The 12,683-nt window shown below is 33.9% G+C and overlaps 1 protein-coding gene across 1 annotated transcript in view; it reads right to left on the reverse strand.

Moving 5' to 3' along the window:
- Positions 1 to 12,683, reverse strand: part of NECTIN3 (nectin cell adhesion molecule 3) — a 126,785-nt gene that overhangs the window by 77,021 nt on the left and 37,081 nt on the right. The window contains exons 2-3 of the mRNA XM_047099582.1: positions 8,645 to 8,986; positions 987 to 1,283 (exon numbers count right to left, since the gene is read on the reverse strand). Coding sequence (XP_046955538.1) covers positions 987 to 1,283; positions 8,645 to 8,986 — 639 coding nt within the window. The remainder of the gene's footprint in view (positions 1 to 986; positions 1,284 to 8,644; positions 8,987 to 12,683) is intronic.

Here is a 12,683-nt window from a genome sequence, read left to right on the forward strand (position 1 = left end):
GAAAAAGAGAAATTTTAATTGGATTCTCCAAAGAAGTGAAAAGAAGGTATCTGCACTCCAGAATAAAATGGTAATAACATTCACATAAGATTAAGTTCCCAAGTTCAACCCTATAAATGTTGAAAAAGATTCTCAGAATTAGCTTTAGAAATCATTACACCAAGTGCAATGAATATGTGCAATTTAAAAATCCATGCATGTCATATCAAAAACAAAACACTAAGAATGAAAACTGTAACACCACCTATTCATTTTCATTATCCTTGTTATAAGCTAGCTGCATTACCACTTTTTCTTCTCAAAATTTTTAAGTGCTACATAAAGAACATATCAACAACTGAGAAAATGTACAGGAAAAAGTACACACACATACATATATACATATACAAACTTCACACACAAGGGAGCATCCCTTAACCAAAAAAAAAAAATACAAGACGGGCCAAGCTTTGAACTTATCTACAATGGTTATGATCCCAATGATATCTTTAACATACTGTCTTACTCTATAACATGATCAAGAAAATCAGATGAGAAACAATAATAAAAAACATGGGTTTTCACTCTAATTAAAATGCACCTAGGCAGTGAAAGAATTTTGCTGAAAACATCATGGGTAGTATCAATAAAACTGAGTAACAGCTATATTAATTGGATTAGAGAAGTTTGTCTCAAAGTATTGCATATTTTGAAGTATAAATATTTCCATAATTTGCTTAAGTCCAGTCTAAAAAGGATAAGATTAAATAAATTTAAGTTGGCACTCTCCATCTTTACAAACTAATAAAAAATGTTCTGGTTAAATGAAATTTCCATGAAAATATTTTTAAAAATTAAGAAAGAAAAGGTCAATAAGGAAAAGCTGTTAAGAATATCTGAATACTAAATATTCAAATTAAAAAGTCTGACATAGAATTATGTCAAAGGAAGAAAATTAAAATAAAATGCATGATATGTTTCAAAAGCAGATGTTATCATTTACTTACACTGTATATCTAATATGAAAGAATATCGGATGTCCTTTTCCAAGGCTGGATGTTTTACAACACAAGTAATTCGCCTTCCTCTAGCAAATCTGGTTGGAAACAGCTTATACTGACTGACAATTGTTGCCGTTTCATTTGGAAAAGAAGTTGTAGTGGATTCCATTTCACCAAGATCACCTTCCCAGTCAATGTGTGCAACTGGTTTTCCAGTGGCTGCGATACAAATGGCTGCTACCGTTTCATTTCCTCCATCAATTAAAGAATCTGGCCCTTTTATCAGGCTCACAGTGGGTTCAACTGTTTAAATTAAAAAAAAAAAAAGTAGTTACATTTCAATTAAGAATATATTTACATCCTTCCAAGCCATATCTAACCATATTTCATAAACTCAGAAGCAAAGGCCTATAAAATCTACACACACACTTTTAAGTAATACCAACATCAACTGGATTCTTGGAACAAGAGAGGATCATAAACCAAGGCAAACAAGAAGCTAAGCAAGACTTTATAATCTTGAAGACGGTTCTCCCTAGCAGAGATACGTTTTTCTTTATAGGGACCGATGAGTTCTCCCCAGTTAGTACATGAAAATGTCCTGTAAGTTGGATCATAATTTCCATTATGAGATTGTAAGTACTATCACTCTGCAAGGGGGAAGAATGTAGTTTTTAAACATACAGCTTCATTTTGCAGCAAAAATGTTTACAGAAAATATAAATTAAGTTACCAGTATGAAACCTACATTGTTAAAGTATAATGTCAATAATAGTTATGCTTATGATGTAGATGACATTACCTTTTTCTAGTATAAGAAAGCTCCTCAGCAGGTGAAAAGTAACCTTAATGCTTAGGCCCTTTCAATCTACCTTCCATTATACTAACTATCTCTTCACATTTTCCAGCAAATTTTATGTGCTTCTTTCTGTATAAATTCCTCAGTCTCACTTCAGGAATTATTTGGCGCAAGCCTATAGCTTATTCCGTACATTAAATTTTTATCCCAATAACTTTTATTCATTTCCAAAATTTCCAACTAGTTCTTTCAGTGCCATCTGTTCTTGATTTGTATCTATTTTTTTTTGTTTCATAATTACCTCAAGGCGTATTGATATTTTCCTTATGTATTTCCCTATGTATTTTACAAGATGTACTGCTGTAAAACAGCAATGGGAAAAGTACATGCAATACATGTAATGAACACTTTATAGTAAACATCTATGTAACCACCATACATCTTAATAAAAAAAAAAATAGCACCTCCCAAGTTCCTCAACATGCCTCTTCCTGACCTTGACACCTACCGGCCCAAGTATGAATCCATTATTGGAAATATATTTTTGCTTACTTTTCATGATAGGTCTACAAGCAACACATGCAAACCTAAAAACAGTTGCATTTTACCTATTTCTGAACTTTACACAAATAGTACTGGACTATATGCATTTTTGTAACAGTTTTTCTTTGATTCAACTTTGTGTTCCTGAGATTAATTTATTTGAGAACAATTAGCCTTAGTTTATTATTTTGGAATTCATTTTTTTAACTTTTAATTTTTAGATCATTTAAATTTACATGCAATAGTATAAATTATTAATTTTAACTGCTGTACGGTTTATTTACCATTGGACATTGGCGCAGTTTCCTGTTTGGAGTAAACAATTTTATAAGAAACATTCTCATTCATGTACCTTGGCATATTTGTGCAGATGCCTCTCTAGTCTGTCCCTTATAGTGGAATTAGTACTATTTTTATTTTCAATTTTACCAGATAATGCCAAAAAAGCTTTTTAAGGTACCAAATTACTCCCAATATTAGAGCTCCTCTTGGTCCAAAGACTCACCACAAGTTGATACTGTCTGACTTCCCAACGCTTGTGAATCTTGTATGTATATAATCATGTTATCATCGAGACTGTATTTTTAATTTCTCACATTATGAATGAGGTTAAGGATCTTTTCATGTTATAGGCTATTTGGAATTTCTTCTGCAAAATGCCTATTAAAACCAATTGCTTTTACTTACTGATTTGGGAAAAGAGCCCTTTTATGATGATATATGCTAAAAAAAAATACCCTCTACTGGTTTAGGATTTTCTTGCTCTACGACGTGTTTTGGTAAGCAGAAATTTTTAATTCAAATGTACCAAAATTTATCAGTTTTCAGTTACCTTTTATGGTTAACTGCTTTTATATGCTAAAAATTACTTCTCTACTTCAAGGCAGATTATTATGTATTTTTTTAAATAATTTCTTCTCTGCAGAAATTTTATAGACTGACTTATCACTTCAAATGTTAAGTGATGATGTTTGATAGTCTGTGTCTGATAACTCCAACATCTTGTATCTTTGCAGGTCTGTTTCTATTGTCTGATTTGTGCTGGCTGCTGCTTGTGGGGTCTTCTTTACTTGTATGCCTGCCTACTCAAGGAAACTATATGCCTGTGTCTGAATAATTAAGAGAGAAATAATCCAGGGTCTAAAATAAGGTCGTTTTCTTCCAGACCAGAAAAGATTGGACTTTTCTTCTACCAATCTCCTGAAATCTCTAAGCAGTCCAGGATCTCCTGAACTTATTAAGATCAGACCATTCAGGGGCGCCTGGGTGGCTCTGTCAGTTGAGTGTGGGTTCAAGCCCTGTGTCAGGCTCCGTGTCGACAGCTTGGATTCTGTGTGTGTGTGTCTCTCTCTCTCTGCCCTTTCCCCGCTTGCGTGCTCTCTCTCTCAAAAATAAAAACATTAAAAAAAATTTTTTTTAAAAATCAGACCACTCAGGTAATCATAAACCTAGAAGTCTGTAAGAAGGCTGGTTTACTTCTAGTTTACTACTATTCTGAAAAATGTAAGCTTTGGATACCAAGTGAATAAAAGAAGGGTTACTAGACATCCCATCTTGAGCAAAACTACACTTAGAAGTTTGTCTCTGTTTTCTCAAGGCTCTCAAAAATCTCAAAATCTCAGGTGTTTCTTCTGAATTCTCAAAAGCCCTCAGGTGGAATGCAGCTTTCAGTACTAGGCTTATTTCTGTTTTTACCTTCTCCTAGATTTTGGTCTAGTTAGATTTCTCACTATATTCTTACCTCTTTGAAACTTGCGGTGGTATTTTATACTGCATCCCTCCTATGGGAGAGTTGGTCTGAATAACTTATGCCATCATTAATAGAAGCTTTTATCTTTGAGGAGCTTTAAAAAATTATTTTAAAGTCAATTTTAAACTGCTATTTTTGTCTCCTATGAAGGGAATAAATCTCCTAGTTGTAGATTGTATTGGCTTTCTGAAGTTACTTTTCTCATATACCTCAATATTTTAGTTAACTTCTCTGTACCCTTCCCTGTCTAGCACTTTTGCTGTTGCTTCCTCTTAAGATTCTACCAATGCCCTTCTGTACTCTGAATGGGGAGAATATGAAGTTTTCCCAGCCCTGTGTGAACACCAGAATTATTGGTTAGATCTACTGCTTTCTGCTGGTTCTTTCCTCCACCTCAAAAGTTTCCTCTCACACATACACAGATCAGTACTAAACCAAAAAGACTTGAGAGTGCCCTTCTGTAGATCTCTAAAGCACGCACTCTCTCTCTCTCTCTCTGATGCTCTCTGCTTTCCAGTATTCTCCTCCACAAATTCTAATCACCTGTCCTCCCTGAATTCCAATGTCTCTTTTACTCTCCCTGAAACCATCATTCTCTGCTTCAAATCCTTGTCAGTGAGCTGTAGCCTGGAAACTGCCTAAAGAGGAAGCTAGAACATTGTAGGGACTCGCTTTGTTTTCCTTCTTTCAGGGATCATAATCCTACACTGCCTATTGTCCAATGACTAAAAACTTTCTTATTTGCCTGGTTTCTTGTTCTTAGAGAGAGGGTAAATCCAGTCCCTGTCATTCCATCATGCACAGCAATGGAATTTTTTTTACTGCAAAAGCAGTATTTCTAAAAATTGGAAAAACGGGAAAATTATCCACAACTACAATATCCTAATGCAGTCATTTTCACCTTCTTCCACTTCTCTTTATTTCTTTTTCTAGTTTCTATCTGGATATATATTTTTTGCTTTTTCCCCCCCTCAAGCAGCAACACTTTTCTTAACCATAATTCTAACAACTATGTAATATCCCATCAAGACAAGTAATCAACTAGGTACATAGTAATCAACTATGGAAAACTTGTTAAATTTTCCCAAAGGTTTTTTGTTATATCACATTCCCTTAATTTGGGTTCTATTACTACCACTGCACTGAGACTTTAAGGTCACCACGTAAACTACAGGCTCAATATTTTTGTATGCCTATTTTCTTTGACTAACTTCACAGAATTTGATATTTTGGTGCAGTTCTTCACATTCATTTCCCAAAGAACTAAGTACTAATGCCTTAAAGTATCTGTTGTAAGTAATGAATTACTTTCTGGGCTATGCATTTAGAATGATACTAGCTGTGTACCATCCTTAGGAAAACTGAAAAAAAAAATGGTTATTCAAATCATGTCTGTAGGGCTTAATTCTCCCTGTGGTAAAAGCTGCTAGAGTAATCTTAAAAATTTTATCTTGTCATCATGTAAGTAGTATTACTTTGCCCGAGTTTTTCTCAAAGCTCTCTTTATTTGTTTCTTCTAACCTCTGCCTTAATAAATACTGGGTCCTGGGGGCCTTCAGTTACTTTTTGCATCTGCCTTAATTAAAAACTTTTATCTGATATACACTATTATCCAGATGATCTCTAATTCAATTTTGATACAGGGCTTGACTCCACAGTTTCTAACTACCAACTAGTATTTTTTGCCTATATATCCTCAAACTCAATAAAACAAATGCTGAACTCATTATCTTAGCCTCCCAACCTCAACACCTGGTTTTCATTCAGACACGCCCACTGGAGTTAATAGTAACATAACTTATTCAATCACGAGGGTTCAAAACCTGTTATGCTCAAAGCTCCCTTGTTTCTTGTATCCAATCAGTTAGAAAGTCCTGACAGTTATTCCTATATAATAGCTTCCTTCTTTCCTCAAGTGGCAGAAATTAGAAAATTAATTTCAAGTCTTCATGCCCTCCTGGCTGAAGGATTATGATTTTGGGACTTCTTCATTTCAATCCATCAAAAACACCAGACCGATCTTCATAAACCACAATTTTCACCACATTACTCCCTAAATCAAGTCTACTATGAATTAAGTATCCCTATAAGCACAGTGAAAGCTGTGCTTCTCAAACTTTACTCTGCATATGAATCATTTAGCTATTCTGCTAAAATGTAGACTTACCATTCATTAAGTCTGGGAGGGGCCTGAAATTCTGTATTTCTAACAAACTCCCAAGTGATACCAATGCTGCTGGTTCAGGAACCATACTTTACACAACAAGAGTCTGAGAGTAGAAAAAGGGAGGCAAGCACAGTACCTTACACTAACTTGGCATTTCCAGTAATACAAAGCTCAAATTCCCCATCCTAACCTTCAAGTTACTTTAATGCAGTCCTACTCAACTCTCTAGCCTTTAATTCTTGTGCTTTATATAAATCCTATAAGCAATCAACAAATTATTCAGTGGTTCCACTAATGAGGGTTCTCAACAGTAAGTGATCTCTCCTCTCTTCTCTCCCAGAGGACACCCGGCAATGTCTAGAGACATTCTCAGTTGTCATAACTGAAGGACTGCTACTAGCCATCTGGTGCGCAGAGGTCAGGGATGCTGCCAAACAGTCTACAATGGACAGGACAGCTCACTACAACAAAGAATTTCAGCCCAAAATGTCACCAATCCTGACACTAAAAAACTCTGCCCAAATGTGTATTGTTTTCTGCCTCCCTACACTGGCTCACTTGTTCTCCCTACACTTATTTCCCTTCTTCTTACCCAAAACCTACCCAAAATTCAAAGCTGACTCAACTATTTTTTTTTCTACACCACCTCTGTAGACTAAAAAGCTCACCAATCCATCCCTATCCTCTACTTAAATAACATTTAAAAGGGCATGACTGCTATATACTAGGAACCCTTGTAGGCTTTAGATAAAGTTAAATTTTAAAGTACATAGCTGCAGTCCACCATGGGTTTCTAATGGAGAAAACACATAGTAAACAGTGTGGAAACTGCTGCAATAGACAAGCTCAAGATACAATGGCAAAAGAGCCAAAAAAGAAAAACATCAAATTGCAAGGGGTTATATATTTCAACAATGGCTTCTAAAAGGATGTGGTCTGACGAATAGCAGTTAAATAGAAGAATGTAGGAGGAGAGAGACAGGAAGACAAAGGCAATCCAACCAGAAAGAAAAACACATGTAAAACATAAACAGGTATTACCAGAACTGCAAATAGTTTATCATGATTATTAAATTTGGGTTGCAGGAAAAGTGAAGAAAGGGATGGAACAGAAGAAGCTAGAGATATAGGCATGGGTAAAATCGTGACTAGTCTTGTCCTATAAACAGTCTCGAGTTTTAAACCACTGAATATTGTATTAATTCAGGGGGAATTACTAAAGTTTAAAGCAAAAAAAAGTTTATTCGCATGAGCTCCCTCTTCCACACATAAACTATTACTTTCTAGATACTGAACTTTTGTTGGGACCTTTTTTACCCTGATGGCCTGCACTTGATTTTTCAGATATTTATCCCTTGCCTTCTAATCAAACATTCCTCAAAAGTATCAATTTCATTAATGTGAGTTACATATCCCCACAGCTGTTAGGGCAGTATTACAAACATATCAAGTCTTCAAGAAGTTAGTTTCATTTCTATTTTTAAATAGTATCTCTAAACATGAAAAAATATCTACCAAAGTTGGACAAAACTGCTTTCCTGCATTTCAGAGACCCTGAAATTATGCCTTTAAATACCAGGGGCTAGTTACTTTTTTTGTCTCTCTGAAAGCTGGAACTAAGACCAACTAAGGAGTACAAACAGTTTTTATGAGCATTTAACATCTGGAAGGAAAGTGAAGGAGGACTGAGGAGGGGAGCTATCAGCAGGTGGGCAAACAGGTAGATGCAGAGCAAAGACCTCCTGTTAAAGGAGTACTATTCTGGGTGGAAATGGCTCAGGTTGCTATTACTCTTTAATCCTTATTCTGTTATTCCAAAAGTATAAACCAGTATTTCTAAACTACTGTCCTTTCACTGTAAGTGGTTAATAAGCTCATTTTAAATTCCACCATAGATTCTAACAGTTATCAGAAAAAGGCAGAAGATTGTTCATTACAATCAACAGCCCAAGATTCCAACAGCTATGAAATCCACAGGAGCAGAAATAAAATTTGATTTCAGAAACAAACATGAGGTGTATCAATGAGCTCTAAGACAATGGACATTTAAATAAATGGAAAAGCTTATTTAAAGATGGTAATTTAAAGTTTGAAAATTTGAGAACACTGAAAATGTCAAAAACACTCAACACTTAGTATTATACATAAAAAATAATCTTTCATGAAGAAAGGAAAATAGCTAAGAACGACAAAGAATCACATAAATGGGTAGGGTAGATACAGACAAAATTTTGTTTAAATTGAGAGGCTAGAATTACAGAATTTTAAGACAGAACTTGAAAAATCATATTTGAATTATTTAGAAACTATATATATATATTTTTTTCAATCATTTTAAATTCTTGAAATATTTTTATTATAATCCTTGCCACTACCACCAAAATATGTAATTCAAGCATACCTACCTAATACAGTTACGGTTGTAGAGGACTGAGCATTTCCAAGCGGGAATGTAACAGCTTTGCATATGTACTTTCCAGAATCAGAGAATCCTATGTTATGTAGAGTAATTGTAGCATCATTAAGTGAATAGTTTTTAAACAAGACTCTTCCCTGATATTCTCCTTGAACAGAGAATCCATACTGAGGATGATGAACTGCAACAGTCTGTGAACTTTTGCCATGGATCTTCTCCCATGAAATTTGTGTTATAGTTTCATTTACTTCAATTAAACACTTCAATGAAACATTCTTTCCCCATACTGCTGTGACATGTGGCTCCACAATAATTGGCCCAGCTAAGGCACCTATGGGGGAAAAAAATAGTTCTTAAAATGGAAATAAGTTATACTAACATCTGATCATTCTCCTCCCACCTCCTTCCTGTTTCCCTCTGTCTCTCCCACTTCCCCTTCTACAGGTGCTCACATGCCCATGAGCACGTGCACGCGCGCACACATGTTTATGAATAAATAACAGGAAGGACTCAAAAGAGGTAGATGTTTTCAGGGCTGAATGTTAAATCCAAAGAGTGACTCTCAAATAAATCAAATACCCGCCAGTATGGCTGTAGTGGAAGGAAAAAGTGCTAGATTGGGCCAAGAATAAGTTTGGAAGATCAGTTCCCAGGCAAGCCTTCAGATGAGATCCCAGCCCTATTTGTTAGTTAGCAATAGATAACTACTACATGCAGGATCTGTTGAACCAAATATAATACCAAAGTGTCTTCCTCTAGAGGATCCCTCTATCAAAAATATCTATAAAAAAACTTAAGATATTAACTAACTACCAGAAAACATTCATTAAAACAACATTTATATAAATATGAAATCAATTTTTCCATTTCATGAATGAAGAAAAAAAAATTCCACAAGCAAAAGTTAAAAAAAAAGACATCAAACTTTTCCCCTATAATGCTGATTTCCTTCCTGAAAGCAATGAGCCAAATCTAAATTATTTTAAGAGAAATAAGACTAATATTTATGAAAACGAAACTCAAGCAAGATGCTGCTCGTTGACAAGTATATTTGAACATATATACAAGCCCTTGGAGAGCTTATAACTCACATGTCTCCTGACAAAATAAATATTCAAATTCAGAAGTAAACCAATGTAAACACTCAAACATGGAAACTGGATAAACAATATATTATATAAATAGTATCTTTAAAATGTAGAGCTATGTCCAATTAATATTTTTAAATGAATCTAAAAATGTAGAGCGTATCACCTAAAACATAACCACAAAAAATGTGTTTTAAACATGTTCAAACGGTTCTAAACAACAACAAAAACTTTACACAATATTATTTCCATGAGCCCTTTTTGGGAGGAAAAAAAAAACCATAAATAAATAAGTAAAATATAAGTAAAGAGACAGGCAAACTGTATCATCCAAACCTAAATGAATAAAAACAAATAATAAAGAAACAAGAGAGCAAACTGTGTCATCCAAGAGATGACTGAAGGTATTAAAAAAAAGGACTGACATTTCTCAGTGACTATACATAACAGCTATGGAAGAAAAAGGTTTTATTTAACCACTGCCCCCAAAAAGTATCAAGTCTCCCAAATTTATTGTGCTCTATCATGCTTTCAAGTATAGATAATTTCTAAGCTTTTAAAATTAAGCCAAGACATATAAAGTATTATAATGTATTTCAGCAAGCTATCATAAGCCTGGTACTAAACCAGAAAATATATAAATAAAAGAGCAATTTATGAATATTAAAATTTTCACATAATATTATGAAATAATACACATCTTTCTATTAAAAAAAAAAAACACAATGACCAAGTAGGATATTCCAAGAATGTAAGGATATTTTAAAACTATTTACAACACTGAAAGCTCACACTGACTTTCTCATTTGATGCTGAAAAGGCATTCAATAAAATTTAACGTTCATTATCTGATTAAAAAAAAAAATCTAACAACCAAGAAAAGGATTCTTAATAATAAAATGGATTTTTCTTAAATCAGTGGCCATCATTACACTAAAATAGAAGAAGGCCTGCTACTAAAAAAAGATGCAGACAAAATGGCACAGTATCATTACCACTATTCATTGGAAATCCCAGTGCAATGAGGTTAAAAAAAAAAAAAAAAAAAAGAAGTAGAAGGCCAAATAAAGGGCTAGTAGAATCATATGGGTGCATATAAACATGCAAAATGTATAAAAATTATACAACATGGTATAAGAGGTGATAACCATTACAAATTTATTGTAGAAAATGACAATATTTGCAAACATTAACATTCCAAACACCCATGAATAAAGGTATAAAGAACCTATAAATCTGAGCAAATGATATGAATAAATGTAAGATATGTCATGTTCTTATAGGAAAACAATACTACTTGGACATCCTATCTCCCCATACTAACAAACAAATTCAATGCAATTACAGTGAAAACTAATAAAAATTCTTGAAACTGGACTAGGGAACAGCTAAGAAGTATTTCAAAAACAACAATGGCCCAGTAGAAGGGAGGAGAAATACTAAAGTAAAATAATAAACATACTAAACACACACTAGATAAAAATACTAAAGTAAAAATAAAAAATACTATTAGTATCTGAAAATAATTTAAAGTACACAAATGCATATACATATATATATACTGAATATATATATATACACACATATATACATATACACAACTTAAAATACAGAAACTGCATATATATACATACATACACACACACACACACACACACACACACATATATATAATGGTATTGGTATATAACAAAGTATTTTCTATGAGTAGATAAATAATGAGTCAAGATGCTAATAAGAGCTAATTACTAGGAAACAGAACCCTGCTTCACACTAAACACACAAACACACATGCACGTGCCACCACACACACACACACACATACACACACACACACGGACTGAATATCTAAATGTAAGAAACAGCTACATATACCTTCATATATACTGACAATAACTTTGTATATTCTGGCACATAATGTTAGTTACTCTTAGGAAGTGGGATACTGAGGATTAAGGAAAGAACTATCAGTTTTTACTTTTTGTTCCTCTTTGATGTCAAAATCATATATAATAAGCAATGCTCATAATAAAAGCAAATTAAAAATAAAAATAAACAGAATTATATCCTCCTGAGGTGAAAGTAAAGAAGAGATAGGGTAGGGAAATGTTACAGACTGAGTATTTGCACTTTTCAAAATTTTTATATTGCAGTCCTAATCTCTAAAGTGATAATATCTGTAGATGGGGCCCTTGTGTGGTAATCAAGTTTATAGGAGGTCATGAAGGTATAGCTCCTATGGTGACATTAATGTCCTTATAAGAAAAAGAAGAGAGCTCTCTCTCTTTCCACCATGTGAGCACAAATCAAGAAGGTGGCTGTCTACATACAAGTCAGGAAAGAGTCCTCACCAAGAACGGAATCTGCACCTTGATCTTGTACTTCTCAGCCTCCAAAACTGTGAAAAATAAGTATTTGCTGTTTAAGCCACCCAGTCCATAGTGTTTTCTTATAGCAATCTGATCTAAGACATTAAGTATCAGAACAACCTGGGAAGGACAGTGCTAATCACATCTCCTTACAACCTGTAAGAACTATGGCCTAATTGAGCCATCATTACTAAAGGGAGTATTTGGAGACAGGAAAAAGAAAAAATGAATCCACCGAATCAAAAACATATTTTCAATATTTAAGTATATTCTACAATATTTAAATAGGGAAAGCCACTCTCAGAATAAAAGAATGAAAAACCATCTAGAAAAAAGGATGATAGATTTGATCAGAAAAACTAACCCCCTAGGGAACAAAGAGCTTGGTACATAAAAAAAAAAACAAACAAAAACAAAAAAAACAAAAAAACAAAAAAACCCAAAAAACCCACTACAAATGGCTATTTCAGTAAGTGCTTAATTTTTTTAAGTTTGTTTGTTTGTTTGTTTAGAGAACACCAGCAGGGAAGGGCAGAGAGAGCAAGGCAGGCAGAGGATCCAAAGCAGATTC

The sequence above is a fragment of the Lynx rufus genome, unplaced genomic scaffold (assembly GCF_022079265.1).
Source record: "Lynx rufus isolate CCGP_SWC_20201006 ecotype Redwood Valley unplaced genomic scaffold, mLynRuf1.p SCAF_5, whole genome shotgun sequence".
NCBI lineage: Eukaryota > Metazoa > Chordata > Mammalia > Carnivora > Felidae > Lynx > Lynx rufus.